The sequence below is a fragment of the Sinohyriopsis cumingii genome, chromosome 6, assembly GCF_028554795.1.
Source record: "Sinohyriopsis cumingii isolate HCF-2022 chromosome 6, ASM2855479v2, whole genome shotgun sequence".
In the NCBI taxonomy this organism is placed as follows: Eukaryota; Metazoa; Mollusca; class Bivalvia; order Unionida; family Unionidae; genus Sinohyriopsis; species Sinohyriopsis cumingii.
Window position 1 is genome coordinate 94,371,980 of NC_142966.1, and position 18,919 is coordinate 94,390,898.

The 18,919-nt window shown below is 35.7% G+C and overlaps 1 protein-coding gene across 3 annotated transcripts in view; it reads left to right on the forward strand.

Annotated features, from left to right (window-relative positions):
* The window catches only part of LOC149797466 (protocadherin Fat 1-like), a 299,704-nt gene that overhangs the window by 215,193 nt on the left and 65,592 nt on the right, over positions 1 to 18,919 (forward strand). For 2 of the 3 annotated variants that reach the window (XM_089962274.1, XM_089962276.1), the window contains exons 13-17: positions 2,553 to 2,573; positions 13,262 to 13,383; positions 14,612 to 15,434; positions 16,602 to 16,810; positions 17,776 to 17,920. In XM_089962274.1, the coding sequence (XP_089818400.1) occupies positions 2,553 to 2,573; positions 13,262 to 13,383; positions 14,612 to 15,434; positions 16,602 to 16,810; positions 17,776 to 17,920 (1,320 nt within the window). The remainder of the gene's footprint in view (positions 1 to 2,552; positions 2,574 to 13,261; positions 13,384 to 14,611; positions 15,435 to 16,601; positions 16,811 to 17,775; positions 17,921 to 18,919) is intronic. The other variant, XM_089962275.1, reaches the window with a different exon arrangement.

The window sequence follows — 18,919 nt, forward strand, 5'->3', positions numbered from 1 at the left end:
GAGGGATTGCAGTAATTAGGCATTCTTATTGGGTCTTATAGTGAGGGATTGCAGTAATTAGGCATTCTTATTGGGTTTGTTAGATCAAACCCATCATTTAGTGTTCCTGTCTTATGTAGGACATCTATACCTGAGTTGTGCATACCTTCTGAAGAGTGAATTTACATACTCTGCCTCTATTGATAGTGAAATACATTCTTGTTGAGTGTATCAACTTCCATCCTTTGAGTTGAGTGTATCAACTTCCATCCTTTGAGTTGAGTGTATCAACTTCCATCCTTTGAATTGAGTGTATCAACTTTCATCCTTTGAGTTGAGTTTATCAACTTGCACCCTATGAGTTGAGTGTGTTAACTTCCACCCTTGGAGACGGAACCTTTTATTAGAATTTGATTAAGGAACTTGATGTCATACCAAGTAAATCTTGGACCATATACTGTATGGATTTTAGTACATACTTATATGTTGTATTTTATGTACATTTTACAGAATTTTAATATTTCATGTGTACAGGTATGCTTTGTAGCGTTTATCTTCCAAATATTTTTATGCAATTTTTCATCTTTGCATTTTTTTTAAAACTTACTTTTAATTGGCACCATTAAGCCATGCTGAGATTCCATTGAACCCTAATACATATATGCATTTCAAACGTCAGATTAAACCTAAGATGATTGAGGTGCAAAGCAAGCACATAACTGTTTAGTCCTCTTTTGATGTCTAGCTCTGTTTCTCTGCAGCAGTTTAGTCTGCAGATAATAAACAAGGGTATATTATGTGTACATGATGTCCATTTCTTGAAACTTATAGCAACAAAACAAGGGTATATTATTTGTACAAAGGTCATTTCCTTGAAACTTACAGAAAATGTTAAAAATTAGTGCACTGATTTTTTATGAGCACATTTTTGTCATGAATGTTCACTTTGGCTGAATCTTGTCTTATTTTCCTTTGTCTTTTGTTAAATATAAACTAAATCGGAACTTCCCTAAACTCCTCATCTTACTTTCCTGTATGACTCGGCTTCTTCTGCATACTGGTTAGTGACAATAAGGTCAGTTTAAAACTGATCAGATTTATTTGCATAGTAGTCACACACTCTTTAGTCCCAACAAGGCCACTTGAATGCTGATAAGACTTCATTTGCATAGTGGTCACACACTCTTTAGTCCCAACAAGGCCACTTGAATGCTGATAAGACTTCACTTGCATAGTGGTCACATACTCTTTAGTCCCAACAAGGCCACTTGAATGCTGATAAGACTTCATTTGCATAGTGGTCACACACTCTTTAGTCCCAACAAGGCCACTTGAATGCTGATAAGACTTCATTTGCATAGTGGTCACATACTCTTTAGTCCCAACAAGGCCACTTGAATGCTGATAAGACTTCATTTGCATAGTGGTCACACACTCTTTAGTCCCAACAAGGCCACTTGAATGCTGATAAGACTTCATTTGCATAGTGGTCACATACTCTTTAGTCCCAACAAGGCCACTTGAATGCTGATAAGACTTCATTTGCATAGTGGTCACACACTCTTTAGTCCCAACAAGGCCACTTGAATGCTGATAAGACTTCATTTGCATAGTGGTCACATACTCTTTAGTCCCAACAAGGCCACTTGAATGCTGATAAGACTTCACTTGCATAGTGGTCACACACTCTTTAGTCCCAACAAGGCCACTTGAATGCTGATAAGACTTCACTTGCATAGTGGTCACACTCTTTAGTCCGAACAAGGCCACTTGAATGTTGATAAGACTTCAGTTGCATTGTGGTCACACACTCTTTAGTCCCCAAAAGGCCACTTGAATACTAATCAGACTTAAGTGACCTAGTGGTCACACACTCTTTGGTCCCAGAAAGGCCAGCTTAATACTATCAGATGTCTCTGTACTGGCAGCCGCTATAAACGCAAAGTTGTTGGTTCCAACAGTCTGTGGTTTAGGGCAGTTTTACTGTTTGTCATTTTGATTAGTAAAACATTCTTTGAGTACATGACAACTTTTCCAGATATTTCAAGCGCTAAAAAAGAAAAGAATGTCCTATGGACTATTGCTATATCTTAATGTAATGCCATATGTTCTGATCCAGACAAGGTCCATTTCTGCTAGGACGTCCATATAAGCAACATTTACTTGTACAACGATATGTCAAGAAGTTGTTCTATATTGGTCTTCTAAACAATGACAGGTGATAATTGTAACTTAGTAAGTATCAGGGTCAGCTGATTTTAGCAGGAGGACTACTGGCATCATTTCTTGACAGTACATCTTAGTTGGTTCCTGCTTTTAAGATTTGGACTGAAGCTATCTTCAGACCAACTTTCTTAATTCTCATACTTGTTTAAATTCAGTAACCAGAAAGTTCTTTATTGTATATTATATTTTTCTATTTTGATACTTACAGAGCAAAATAAAAAGACTTATTTGTTTTCTGTCAATTGTTATTTAAGTACGTGTTAATATTTACTTACAACCTCTTTTTAACATTTTTTTTTTCTCTACCTTTACAATGAACTTTGTGTCACCCTTGCCTTGATGTAAAGCCATGGATGTTTTGGGCCCTTGTGAGTAACTTCAAGACCTGTCTTTTCCTCATATCGCTTATCACTCACCACATATATAGCTTCATTGTTAGATGATATAGGCAAGAACTTCTGTAAAGAGTTCAACTCGTACCAAACAGTAGATGAATCTTCTTTCTTGGTGAAGCAAACTTCAGCTAGATCTTGGTAGAGGTTTAGTTTTGTGTAAATATCAGATACATCTTCAATTTCAGTTTCCAAAGATATCGTTCTTTTGTAAATATTAGATATTTCTTTAATTTCAGTTTCCACTGATAATCTTTCCTGCCCTACAATGTACCATTTCACTTGGGCTTTCAAACCTTTTCTGGTTAATATTACTGAGGCAAATTCATTTGATAAAAGTCTATTCTGTTTAATGCATATACTTTGTTTTGCTGCTTTAAATATTTGTTGGTACACATAAGACCTAATTTATAAGATTATAATGATGTATCATTGCTGTTTTTGTCTGGTAATTGATGAATTGCCAGGCTACCACCAGGTGTCAGTCATTGTATACCATCAATGTAAAATGTGTGTCATGCAAGTAATATTATATACAGCGCTTTTCTTACAAGAAGTAACAGTTATCTCTGGCAAATCATCAAACACAGATTTAAAAAAACTGTCTGAATAGGGGATGTTTTCATTATGGTGTGAGTTGTATTCTTATTTTAAAGGCTGCCTTTTTTCAGGGAAGTTCTTATCATTTTTCTTTTCATTATTCTTTTTTTAAAATTGTTTTTCCACTGTTTTAACTTATTGCTGTGTTTAATTTTGAATTTTGCTTCATCTTATTAAAAAAATTGCACATTTCTTTGAAGTTTGCTTTATGGTGTATTTGGTGCTTACTAGATATATTTGCATGAACTTCAAGTTCAGAGATAATGAAAAATTGCATATGTACATCCTATAGCCCAAATTAGCAACTGATTTCTCTAACATTACAGTATTCCCATATTAATAATACTATCCATGGTAACCATAGAACATGCTACCTTATAGTGAGATGGCCTTATGATGAAGTACGATGCATATAATTTTACTACCACTTAATGAAATGGCCATGCCCGCATAATAAATGGAACCATGTTCCATTACCAAAAAGGGTCTTATCGTGAGAGTGCTGTATTATTAATAAAAGACTTAATGTCTGAAACTCTGCCGTCTGTTAACTTAGATTAAAATCAGGTTAGGCTCATAGAACTTTTAGGACATTCCCAATCTTTATGATTTAATTCACTTTTACTTTTCATTGTTTTGTGAAAAATTGTTTTCATTGGCATATAAATCTCATATATATGCCTCTGATATAAATGGCATTTATGGCAATGGCATTTGATATTGGGTTATGTTCTAATGGCATTTGATATTGGGTCTGTTCTTAAGGCATTTGATATTGGGTTCTGTTCCTAAGACAGCAACAATTACTTGGGTATATGGCCTAAACTCTTCATGCATATATTTAGCAGTGTGAAAGAGTATCACAGTGGTCTTAACGATGTTGTACATAAATTATCAGATATATTCTATAAAGACGTGTCTTACAAACTGACCTGTAATAAGATGTAAAAGACATAAGCAGATAAAATGGTTGCAAGTTGTGCAAGATAGTGCATGCACATTGCCAGTGGATTGCCTTTAAATAGCTGTTAGCTGTAAGCTTAAAGGCCAGATCAAGTGTAGGGTTGAGTATTGAATCATTTCCATTAAATTAGTTTTGCTTATTGTATACTATGTACATGTTTGGAAATTTTGTTAAACATTTGCAGCCTTATTCAAGAGTATTAGTTTGCGTTTTCTTTCTATTGCTAGATTTCTGTTTCGTAACAAAAGACTGTCAGTCAAAAAATACTTTATATAATGGAAATTATAGAATACATGGCAAGTTCACATTGTCAGTAGCTTTCATATAAAATGTGATGCCGCCAGGGCATGCAATCAAATTATGAAAAATTTGCAGGGATTCACACACATGGTTAACAGTGATGCACAAGAACTCCCTCAATTTTTTTCAAGTCACACATATGAAAATGTACTTTGTGCAGAATATAATTTTTATTCTTAACCATTAAACTGCATGTCGGGATACAAGTCATACCAGTAGAAGTATTGTAGCTCTTTTTGAGGTAGGCAACTGTTTACACATCTGGGGTTTCAGCTTGACATGAATGGTTGTTAAACTAAATTTGATTGGCACTTTGGGTCCAGGAAAAAGCATTATGTTAATAGTTTGAACCTTGCATCAGGGAAGTATAAAAATGTCTTTAAAATGTGGGCCACCTAGAGAACCCCAAATGGCTGATTCCTACCTTGTTCATCTTGGATGACAGTATCATTTGGCAAATACTGGCTGATGATAGTGATGTAAAGTTATGAAGTATGTCAGATTATTGGAGCTGGGGAAAGTGTTAATGTAGATAATTAATGATTGATTTTGAGCCTGAAAATGGTGTTAAAGACCAGCCTGGTGATATACTGGATGAACATGTATGCAGGTCAGAATCCCTTTCATCTGTATTTCAAAATTAAACATAGAAAAGGCAGAATACCAGACCTTGTTGTTGAAGGGCTTAAAGCCATTTTTCAGCACAGGATAAGCTATACATGGAGGCCAGTATTAATGGTGTAGGAAGAACCTGGGGAAAATCCTGGAAAGAACCACTGACCCATGAGAAGCTACTTGCAAGCTTTCTCACATACCCACATTGGCCAAACCTGAGACTTGAACCCACGCCCCCGTGGCCCCCAAATACTGGGCCTAATTAAAACACAGCTTAAAACTAGGGTGCCATTTTTATTTCTTTCAGAAACAGTCTAGATCTGCGGGATTTGGTGCCACAGAAGTATATTGCCATATATATTTATGAAAAACTGAATAAATAAGAATAAAACAATAAAATTAAGAAATAAAGATATTTATTTGATAAAAATACTTATGTCTGAAGAAGCTGACTATGGCATTGATTGACTTGAAACCCTAATTCAGCATTATGGAACAGATCAGAAATCTGGCATAATAGTCAGTAACACACTGATTGATGAAAATATTACTTTGGCAGAGCTACTATGGTATACGCACACCATCCAGTTTATGTGTACCCCCATACCAATTTTAAAAACAAAAGGCATCAAAGACACAAAAATGCAACAAAAAAAAACAAAAAACTTAGTCATTTCATTCATTGATTTATAAGTTCTAACCTGATTGTCACCAGAGTGTCCCAAACACTGTCCACTTTTGTATTTTCTGTGTGCTGCTGAACATCTGACCAGTTCCCTCCACTTGTCTTGATCATGTGACAATGCCTGTGTCTCCACAAAACTTTCCTGGTCCATTCTGTGATGTTGTCAGTCCACTTTTTGCTCTGTCTACCTCTCCTTCTGCCACCCTGGACGCTGCCCTGCAGGACTGTTGTGGATAGACTGTTGGCTCTAGTGACATGACCATACCATTTCAGCTTTCTCTTTTTGACAGTGGCGAGGAGGTCCTCATATTGGCCTACTTCACGCCTGATGGTGTTAAGCACTTCTTCGTTTGTGATGTGGTCCATGTAAGAGATGCCAAGGATGGTTCTGTAGCATCTCATTTCAAGTGACTGGATTTTTCGTTGTAATTCTGCTATCAGGGTCCATGCCTCACATGAGTACAAAAAGACTGAGATGACTAGAGCTCGTAATAGTCTGATTTTAGTTTTCAGACAGATATCCTTGTCTCTCCAGATGGGTCTTAGCTTTGATATAAGATGTTAGGTTCTCTCATAAGTCACAAAACAAATTATATGTTATTAATGACAACTGACATTACAAGTTGCATCTAGTTTATTTCATTCTGCAAGAAAATGTAAGCAAATTGGACAGTTTCAGATTTTTAGTGAAAGAATTGCAGTGTTTTACTCTTTTCATCATCTGCGCTCCATTAAAATCTGCGTAAATATCTAATTGTTTGCAGAGTTTATCATTAAATAAAAAACAAAATGAAAATTGATGTAATATGATGAAGTGTAACTTTCCAGGTAGTTTAAGCAGTAGTATATTTTGAAAGCAGGTGGTGAAATGGAAGGTAGGTCCTTAATATTCCTAACAGAATTAATGAACCACTCTCAGTCCTAAACTTGTATGAGAATAAAAGCAAACTATATCACATTCCAATACTTATAAATTCATAACAATATCACGGTATCACGGTACCAATTGTTTTTCCATATACCTCAATGCTAATGTTTTGTGAAATAAATATACTTTCTGTCCTACTTGGGCATGCATGTCACACACTGTCATATAGAACAATGCTAGATTGTCAATTTGACAATGACATAACCAGGTACTCCATTGCATTTAAGAGAGATAACTCTACTGGAACTAGACAGGGGTAAGAGTTATCTACTCACAACAAGCACATTCCAGTACTTATAAATTCATAACAATATATAACACACATCAAATATGGATCTGATTTGTGCTACTTTTGACATTGAGTGCTTCATCCCTCCAAAGCTTATTACATGTTGTTATTTTATTACTAAGAAGTTTTTTTTTCTGATAATAGTAGCTTTTTTTTTATTTAACTCTCTTGGCCCAAGTGTATCCTCATGGCTATAAAGGGTGTGGGGTAGGGTGTGTGAATGGAGTAGTGCCAGCTTAAATTGATACACAATAAACAAGAAGTACCTAAAACAGTAATTGCATATTTTAAAAATTTGTCTAAAGAGTATACATATCAGTATGTATGCATAATGGTAATTCCAGTGAAATATGTGCACAATGAAACATAATTTCAAGAATTTCTATGCTAATTACCTCTGTCAAGTTTGGGAGTAAATTATTTGATATCATGGGCAAAAGGCGATTCTCTCCCTCACCCCCTCTCAATAAAAAACAGTATAGTCAATCGAAAAATACAGAAGAAAAATAAATCTAATAAACTTATTGATAGCTATTGCTTTGCATTACTGAAAAGCATAAAACAGAAGTAGCTTGTTTTATTATTGTAGCAGATCTCTCTAGCCTTCATAGTTCAGTTGGTAGAGTGTCAGACTTGCAGTCGAAGGTTTGTGAGTTCAGTACCCTTTGCTATACCTACATTTAGTCATTTTATATCTACATCAAATAATAAATATTGAATTCATATACTTATCTCTGGACTGTTGTATGCTGCATGGCTCACTGCATGGTTTGCTTTTTTTGTTTGCACTTGATCATAAAATTATTAGTCATACAATCGGATAAAATGTAGCTTTCAGAGGTTTGGATATATTTGACGGATATATTTCAGAATCCTATGCAGGTGTGTGTATGTATATGCATGTGTGTGTGTGTGTGTATATATATATATATATATATAATTTTACTTTACAATGCAAAGTGACTATTGTCTTGGTGAGAAATGGATATCACTTTTCCAGTAGTGAGAGTCACAAGCCATTTGAGTTGCAGTGTCACATACCGTCTGCATCAGTAGCTTTTGTTTGTAATCTCATATGTTAGGAGTCCCTGGCTTGATTGGAATTGAAGATGGCTGGTGTCGTTGTTGTGAACAGTTTTAAGTGTCCAGTACAAGATTGTGACAATCATGTATATCCATGATCAGTTGATGTATTCAAACATTATTGACTATATCATGCAGAGGAAATGGCAGCCAAGTGCCTTTCCCAAGGACACAGTACAGCATCTGACCTAGGCTGTCCAGGGCAGGTATCGAACCTGTGATCATAGGATTATGGATTACCTTTGAACAAACGAGTTTTCACAGCTCCCCATATACGAGTTCCATTACATTATATATGGATTATTCACACTTATGGACTACTACTATTTTGTCTGCTTCCCTTCCCCGAGTTTTACTGGAATGTATCTATCAATGAAATTAATTTAATGATGATGAAAAAAACATAGAATAGCAGAAATCAGATAAAAGACCTGAATATAATCTCTTAAAGTTATAATTGTAATAATATTATGAAGAATTATATTATCCTTTTAAATTAAAAATACTGTAAATGTAATTAAGAGACAGAGAGATACAAAAGAAATAAGGTTTGTTCTTCCAGTCTGTTGGTGTAGCAGTTAGAGTATCATCCTTGTATGTAAGAGTTCCTGGGTGCAAATCCTGGTCAAGCCATTCTTAGATTGAAGAAAATAAATAAGAGCACAGGAGTAATAGGCACAGCCAGCAAGATCCTTGACAAGCATTGTAGGATAAAGAAGCCCTGGGTCACAGCAGATATCCTTGACTTCGGTGATTTGATGAAGCAAGAAGACAATGGCATAAAAATACAGGGAGATTTACAACAGGATTAGGAGCTTAAAGAAAGTGAAGGAAAGCTGGATAGAGGACCATTGTAAGGAAGTCAAGAAAAGCCTGAACTAGAAAAACTGTAAAAGGCATATCAATTGGTGAAAGACCTGACAGCGGAGAAATGGGAGATCTACCAAAATCTATGACATGGCTGGTAAGAGTCTCACAGAAGATCTTACCATATGGTTTGGACTACCATTCAGAGCTTTACAATCTGGAGACTTCTAAATACCAAGCTATGCTAAACTTTCCACTGACCACAACAGAGGCTAACCACCATATTATCAGGGAAGAAGTAGAGGCTGCAGTAAAGGTACAAAAGAGAGGGAAGTCAGCGGAGGTTGACAATATACAAGAACTTGTTCAAGCAGGAGGAGCCTCTGTGGTAGATGTCCTCACAACAGTCTGCAGCAACATCTGGCAAACGTAAAAATGGCCCACCCCATGGACCCCGTCTCTGATCATCACTCTTTCTAAGAAAAGAAATCTGCAGCTGGGCCAGAACTAACAGTCAGCCTCATCAGTCACCCAAGCAAGGTCACGATTAAGATCATCCTCAACAGAATATAACACCAAGCAGAGCACATCCTTTCTGAAGAACATGCAGGTTTCAGAGCAGGATGTAGCACTATAGAACAGATCCTAATTTTAGAATCTTCAGTGAAAAGTATCTGCAGCATCAACAGAACCTATGTCATGTTTTCATTGATTTCAAGAAGGCTTTCGACAGGGTATGTCATGCAGGCATGTGGGCCACCATGCGGATACACAACATAAACACAAAACTAATCAGCACCATAGAAAACCTGTATGACAAGGTGCCTTGCAGTTTTTGTCAATGGCAACGTAGGAGATTGGTTCAGAACCACAGTCAGACAGGGTGCCTTCTCTCAGCCACTCTGTTCAACATATACCTTGAAAGGATCATGTCCAATGCCTTGGAAGACCATGAGGACAGTGTCAGTTTTGGAGGCAGAGCAATCATCAACCTGTGCTTCACTGATGATATCGATGGCTTAGCAGGAGATGAATAAGAACTGGAAATCTAAGTGAATGGTGTCAGCCAAGCATGACTAAGGAATGGGATGGAAATCAGTGCTGAAAAGACCAAGCTAATGTCAAACAACCTGAGTGGCATCCAAAAGGAAATAAGAGTGAATGGACAGAAGCTGGGCATAGTGACCAGCTTCATGTATCTAGGTGTTATAACCTTTCATGATGGTTCAGAACCTGAGGTTCTTTCCAGGATTGACAACACCTGCACTGGCTAGGCTGAAGCCTGTTTGGCTGCACTGGCTAGGCTGGAGCACTGAAGCACTGGCTAGGCTGAAGCCTGCTCGGAAGGACAGTAACATTATGCGTGGGTCCAAGATGAAGCTTATGCACTCCATCATCATGTCCATATTCCTGTATGCATGCTAGATACAGACCGTGAGTGTAGAACTAGAGAGAGGAATCTCATAATTTAGAGATGAGATGTTATTGAAGGATCCTGGAAATCTCATACTTAGAGACTGCTCCAGTGGCCTAGTGGTTAGCATCCCCCTCGGAGGCAAGAGGTCATGGGTTTGATCCCCAGCTGAGTCATACCAAAGACTTATAAAATTGGTACTAACAGCTGCCTCACTTGGCATTCAGCATTAAGAGGTTAGTGTTAGGACTGGTCATCCTGGTGTCAGGATAATGCGACTAGGTGGGACATCATGCTACATGTCTGCAGCATGATGTCCCAGTGCTAGGCATCACTATAAACTGCTACACTGCAGACATTTTAGCAATATGACTGAAAAATTGTTAAAGCTACATTAAAAATTCAAATCACACAAACAACACAATCATACTTAGACCACATCTCTAATGAGGAGGTGTGCATTAGAATCCAAGGTGCAGTTTGACCATATGAGGATCTGCTTACAACCGTAAAGAAACACAAACTAAGATCGTAGGGTCATATCTCATGCTCATCTAGGCTGTCCAAGACAATCTGTCAGGGCACAGTAAGAGGAAAAACAAGGCAGATAGAACAAAAGATGGGAAGATAACATCAAAGAGTGGACACATATTGTCTTTGCAAAGTCCCAAAGAGCAACAGAGGACAGGGAAAATAGAGAGAGATTGTTGCAAAGTCATCAGTGGTGCCCCTACAACCAGCCAGGTTACAGGAGAATAAAAATGAATATATAAATTGCTGCTAAGTACTGCTATAACAATAAGTGATTTGTCATATAGAAATCCCAGGCTAATCAAGCAATGGTAAAGACTCGTGATGGTCGAATCAAGGTATTCTGTTGTTCATGCCTGTTTAATTAACTGTCTATCAGTGTTGACTAAACGGATGATAAATGTTAATCTCCTGCCAGGACAAGTGTGAATAGACTCCATGCCAGGCAAGTGTGCCTTATCAAATACATACACAAGACATACATAAAATGACCATCCATCACACCTATGAGGTAATACTCCCATCATGCACAATTCTCCTATTTGCCCAGAAATTGATCAACCAGAAGACTGATTCTCCAGTTAAAATTTATGTCCCCTGATAGTTTCAGTAAAGTTAATCTTAATTTATATATACTTTATAAGGGGAATTCATAATGCAGTACACTGTTATGTCTTGAGCATTATGTGGGATCAGCATATCAAACTTTTTACCCACAGATTCAGGGAATTCATGTCTGGCCAACATTTACCTCATTATAATGCCATTCACATGCAAGACACCAATTTTCACCAAACTCGTATACTGTATTTCAGAGTTATTTGTCGTCATATTTAATTGGATGTGGATGTTGTATAGCAGCTTCAGAAAGTGTTAATTGGCATATCCAAGGTCTAATAACACTGCTATATTTGAAAAGTGTTTAACTTTTTTTTCAGAGACCTTGGCAGCCACATGTAGGTCACTGTTACATCATGGCCATATCATAAATGTAGTGGAAGTATGGCTACTGCAGTATTTAACACTCATTTCCCTGCAGAATTCATGTTTACTTGCTTTTTTTATATATAAAAAAACAGTATCACTGGTAGAGACAAGATCACAACCCAGTCATTATTCATAGACCTGTATGGTCATGGATACTGTACATTGTCTGCCAGTGCCAAAGATGAGTACTTATACATTGTATTGGAGGTTATATGGGGAATTTGCATGTTAATAATGACAATGTCTTCTTGCAAATCAATCACTAAAAATGGGCAGAACAGCAATAGGTACATAGTTTGTTGCAATAAATTGCAATATAACATGGTTTATAATATGATTTGTGGTTACAAAATAACTGTGTAACTTTGCTGTGGATGCAAAACTGATTTTTTTTAACGAGTTCTGTCTGGGATATGGTGGATATGAAGCTAGATTTCATTCATTTCGTCACTAATAGTAATTTTTACATCTTTCATAAAATGTTGTTGGCGATGGTTAAAGTCCATTTCAGCAGGGTCAGGCTGGTTCATTCACTTTTATGCCAAAAAAATATTTCAAGAAATGAAAAATGGTAGTTTCATTTTGAAGAATTATTTTGTAGCAGACAAAAGCATGTATTGAAATTCATGTACAAATCAGCCATTTTTGCAAGTCAATGTGGGTAATTTTTTTCAAGGAACTATTGATAAAATTGGTACAGTACTGTGTTTTATTTTAACTATCTTAACTCTTACATGAGTGAGAAATCTTTCACATTATAACCTAATACCAGTCATACCAATAATATATTTCTGAATTTTACCCACAGTAAAGATTGTACCATGTTTGCCTTTGTATGCAGCAAAGTATAGTTCTAACCAAATTTTAATGCATTTACTTACACAAAGTAATGGGTCTCTGTTTTTCCAAGGTTGTTAGCATATTGACTTTTGTTAATTATTTTCTTAGAGAACTTGTCGGATATACCTAGTCAACTCTCATGAAACGGACTTTATTAGTTTTGTTTTGGACTGGGTTACTTGTTACAAGATTTGGATATATGGATGTGTAGATAGGTTATCTTCACTGAAAGTCACATTAGGCTGGTTAATTCTACTTTAATTTTTACTCATCTTCCATGTTAGGTTTTGGAAACAACTTGTTTCTCAGCACAGAGTCGCAATCACTGATGATTCTTGCTCACAGCAATAACATTTTTATTAGCTAATATAAAATCTATCAACAGTAATGCTTTATAAAGGTCCAATCTGTCATCTTGACTTTACATCCTATATATTTTGAAATGAACTGTTTGTAAATAAACTGAAATAAAATGGTACCTAACAAACATGAGTATCTGAATAAATCACTGAATACTAGAAAAACTGTTGTGATTTGAGTATTTTAGTTGTTTTTTTATGGAATATTTAATTCAGTTGGTATGCAATTGATGCCTAACACATGCTTGTTTTTCCTTAACAGGTTTGATTACTGTAAAAGGGCAGCTGGACTTTGAGATGACTCCATCATACAACCTGACCATAGAAGCCATGGAAACTCTCTCTGGACTCTCAACATCAGCTATTGTGCTCATTCAAGTAAAGGTAAGGTTTGGAGCATGACAGCTATACAAAAATATGCAAGAATTTCATACAAACGATTAATTATTTGTCAGAGGCACAAGTAACTATTAAATGAGGATCTCTTATTTAACGTGTGTTTCAGATTCAAATCCTAAAATGAATTATGAAAATAAAACTATTATTAATTCAGTGTAAAATAAAATATGTGGATTTTAAATTTATGTTTATGAAATGGCAAATTGTGTCAACTTAATTTTATAAAATGTTGAAAAGTAACATTTGTGCTGAGTATTACAAATTTGCACCTGGCTGCCAATCTGTCTGGTGTGGTCAACAAAAATTGTATTACCTGGTCCTTGTGGCCAGTTCAAAAAGTTATGAGTTTTTTAAAAAAGCAAATCTATAGGACCAGTCACCATTCTGAAGATGGGGGATTTTTAAAGATGGTGGTCCTATAAACCTGAGATAAATTTATGGAAGGCATGAACTTGGTCTGAAAAATTGAACTCAAAACCTGTATTGGTGTTGATGAGTGTGACAAAGCAATGATTTTGAATCAGTGAAGTTACATCTGATTGGTTCCTTAATATTGATGGCTCTTAATATTGACTCTTTATCCCCCCAATGGTAATTTGAAATGGCAACAGGCAGTAGGTTTGTTTTATTTCACATGGATGTACAAGTTGTCATATATTAGATTTTATGTGGAAATAATGATCTACAGATTGCTGAGAATCCCTTCAGCTAACTGTAAATCAAAAGTTGTGACAAATACCAGTAAATGTCCAGCAATGATATGTTCTCTTGTGTGTTGCAGAATTATTTTTCCACAGTTAATTGCAGTTTTGTATGAATGTTTGAAAGCAGACCCCAAATTCCACCCAATCAATACCAAAACACGTTTGGGAGCCTATATATTGGACTTGGGGGGGGGGGGTGTCAACACTGCCACAGTCATAACTAGAAGAGGTTGAAAAATTCCACATTTACATCACCTTGATGACCTGTGATAATAGTAATGTGATGTTACACTTGTTGGAATAAATACAGTTTTTCCTCAGTACATTATATGGTGTGATTGAATGCAGTTGAGTTCACACTTACATCAAAGAGTGTATGAAATAAATGATGTAAAATTATGTACAGATTAAGTGATCAATGAATGTAGCTGTGATATAGAAATCATTAGACATCTTGTTTTTCTTGCCAATGTTTTCTTTTGAAAATAGACGTGATTCTCTAATTTTAGGATGTAAATGACAACAAGCCAACTTTCGACAGTTTGAAATATGTTGGCATAGTATCAGAAGCTGCAGCCATAGGAACTATGGTTTCCAAGGTAACAGCCAAGGACCGAGACACAGGCATTAATGGGGAAGTACAATACAGTCTGTCTTCAGAGATGTTTGGAGACAAAGATATCAACTATTTCACTATCAACTCTGAAACTGGAGAAATCACCACAAATTTGTTTCTTGATTATGATGAAAGGTCAGAGTTCAATTTTCTTGTTGTTGCCACAGATAAGGGAGTCCCTAGTTTGACTTCATCAGTCCCTGTTCATTTCACAGTAGCTGACCTGAATGATAATGCTCCCATATTTAACTTACCCTTGTATCAGTGTGTAATAAGTGATCTAGCCACAAGAGGGCAGTTGGTTGCCAAGGTTTCTGCTCATGATCTTGACACTAGTAGCAATGGCTACTTTCACTATTCAATTGTAAGTGGCAATGACAAACAGACTTTCCATATTGATTCAGAGAATGGAATTATCTCCCTTTCTGAGCACAGAAAGCCACAGCTGTATTCAGTGTATGATTTGAATGTATCTGTGTCTGACGGTGTATTCACAAGTTATGCCAAAGTTGGTATCAGCGTTAGAAACAGTAACAACTATGCCCCAGTTTTTGACCAGAGCATCTATGTGGCCGAGTTCCCAGAAAACTATGGAGTGGGCATGCTGGTAACATCAGTATCAGCCATCGATAGGGATGCAGGGACCTATGGAATGCTCACATACACAATTCCTTGTGAAACCTTGAATGCAGTCTTCAGAGTGGATGCTGATTCAGGTAAGTCTGCATGAATTAGGACTGTTCTGGGATCAGTATAGATGCAGTCCTGTCCATCTGCTGTACATGTTCGCATATGACCATCCATCTGTCCAGAGAATCTTGTTAACAAAATTTAACAGAAACCGCTCATCATATAGAAATGATATGATCAGATTTTAAGGCCATTACAACATTTGTTCAACCTTTTGAACATTTTTGTACTTGGAGACTTTGTTTTATTAAAACCTTGTTAACAAACTATGCTAAAGTTTCACAGGGTTCACAAATTAAATTTTTGGTAGATATATTTGTATTTATGTGTAAATCAGTACATTAAGTTTATAAGACCATTAAAACAATTTTTCTGTTTTTTTAAAACATTTAAAACTTTTGGGATTTAAGACTTTTTGACAAAACTGTTGAACAGATGATGCAAAAACCACTTGAGGTAGACAAATGAAATGTAATTAATAGACATATTTGTATTTATATTCAGGTGCCAGACTAGATTTTGGTGCCATTACAAGATTTTAAAATTTGTTTAGACAGACTTTGAACCTTTTTAGACAAAAACATTGCTTGCAAATTTAAGCAAAAACAAATCAGTTTTTAACTTTTTAGACTTTGGAATTTTTGGACAAAAACCTTGTTATCACAACTTGGCATGAACTGCTTGAGAATTCAACCAAGGAAATATACATGTGTGTTTATTCATATTTGTACTTGACCTGATTATATTTCCATGGCAATTATGGCACATTTTGAAAATTTTGTATCAACTTTGGAATGTTTTGGTCTTTTCAAGAAACATAAATCTACTTGTTGTCAGACTTTTCCAATTGCTTTATCTGATTAGTCTAATAAAAAAAATTTGTTGGTGGAAGAAAATAAGGCCAAGAAAAAAATGTTTCCAGTTGAACTGGTTTTAAAATTAGGGTAGGCAGGTCAGGTCATTTTTTTAAAAAAATTATGTGATTGTGTGTTTTTTTGTGATGTTTTTTTAAATCCACATTGTATCTTATTGACATTATAAAATTGCTCAGCCATTTTCTGGAGTTCCACTTGAAAGATAAGGGTATCACCAGTAGATCTAAGGTAGAATATGTTATTTATAGGTTTAAAATTGCAATCTTTGTATGTAAAGCAAATGCTTTTATTTATTGTTTATATTTTTGTTTAATTTAGGTGAAATCTTCTCAAGACAAGTTCTTGATCGTGAGGAACAAAGTTTCTATGAGATACCCGTGGCCGCAACTGACAATGGAGGCAGGATGTCTTTCACCAAAATCCATGTAACAGTCACAGACCTCAATGACAATGCTCCCATGTTCTTGGCACAGTCATACAAGTCCAACATCTTCCCCAACACTACCATCAACTCTACCATTTTGCAGGTGAGAATTGATATGGTCATTGAAATGGTAACTTTATTGTGAAGAACTTACTAGACTCAGTCAGTTACATCCATTTTGTTCACATTTGTATAGACGTTTGTCTCATCAATTCTTTAAGTGTATTCAAGAGAATTTTGTCTTTAATAATAACTTTGTTTATAGGAAATCTATTACGCTGTCTAATAGTATAATACTCTTAAACTATTTCTGTGAGCATATTTGGAAGATCTTTGTTGCCAATTCTTTTTTTGTTTAAATCTTTAAAAATTATGCTAAATCAGCAGATATTTGAATAGCAACACAAGTTAAATATTCACTGTAGTATAGGTTTTTTTAATTGTAACAATAGTCATTGTTAGATTAGTATGAGTCCATCTCCGAGTCTTTAGAAAACTGAGATTTGTACCTCATTCTACATAAGCATAGGTTGAAAGGCCAGGCCTGTTTGCCTGTTTTTCTTTCAAAAACTACTGGTAACGTACAGTGGAAGGTACAGTCTTTATCATAAAGTTCTTTATTCTCTGTGCCATTTCCGTATCAGCAGGGTGAATATTCTTCGTTTGCTGAAAATTCAAGCTAAGTTAATACCTCTTCATTTTAAGACTTCCGTTTACTGAACAGCTTTTCTAAATGTCACTTGATAGAAGTTGTGTCCTTGTTAATTGTGCACTTGGTTTAGATTATAAATTGGGTGAACATGATGTCAAATTCGATATCATTGGACTATTCATCTTTGGAATGAACAATTAGAGTTTGACACTTAAATTCCTGCTCATATCCTGGAATTACTGTCTTGAAAAGTGGAGGGGGATTTGAATAAAAGTTATATTTATTTTTCATGCAGCTATTGAATTAAAATATTTGGAGATTGAACTTGGAAGTTAGCAGAATAATAAAAATAATTGTAGGTTTCTATGCATTATGTGGAAATGTTATCTTTAAATTTGATGTAACCTACCCAATAGGTGACTGCCATCGACCAAGACAGTGGAGTAAATGGGGCAGTTCAATACCTGTTGTCCAATCCACCTGGCTCTAAGGCTGCAAAGTACTTCAGTATCAATCTGCACACAGGGATTATAACCTTGATACACAGTGTGGAAGACTTGGGTAAGAATTGCCAATAATCTTCTTTATCCCCATGCTGGCAGTCCATCAATCAATTGACAAGAGGTCAGTTTTTGACAGGCAGTGTCACTTCAGGCTACAACATTGTGTCATGTAGCAATTTTAAAAGGTTGCTTATAAACACTGACAGTGAGTCATACAAGACACACAAATAATATCTAGATCATTTTCAAGCTGTCCTGACTTTTATGCAGGTCCATTAGGTAATGAAGTTCCTTGATTTTATCGACATCAGCCATGTGGCAAGCTTCTCAGGATCAAGATTAAATCATGCTTAAATATGCGGCTCAGAGTGGGTGATCTTAGCTTTTTATACAGAGTAATTAAGTCACTGAGGATGATAGTGACTGTTTGATAGATTAATTAAGTCATTGAGGATGATAGTGACTGAATGTTTGATAGAGTAATTAAGTCATTGAGGATGATAGTAAATGATTGATACAGAATAATTAAGTCATTGAGGATGATAGTAAGTGATTGATACATATTAATTAAGTCACTGAGGATGATAGTGACTGATTGTTTGATAGAGTAATTAAGTCATTGAGGATGATAGTAAATGATTGATACAGAGTAATTAAATCACTGAGGATGATAGTGACTGATTGTTTGATAGGGTAATTAAATCATTGAGGATGATGGTAAATGATTGATAGAGTAATTAAGTCACTGAGGATGATAGTGACAGATTGTTTGATAGAGTAATTAAGTCACTGAGGATGATAGTGACTGATTGTTTGATGGAGTAATTAAGTCACCGAGGATGATAGTGACTGATTGTTTGATAGGGTAATTAAATCATTGAGGATGATAGTAAATGATTGATACAGAGTAATTAAGTCACTGAGGATGATAGTGACAGATTGTTTGATAGAGTAATTAAGTCATTGAGGATGATAGTGACTGGTTGTTTGATAGAGTAATTAAGTCATTGATGATGATAGTGACTGATTGTTTGATAGAGTAATTAAGTCATTGAGG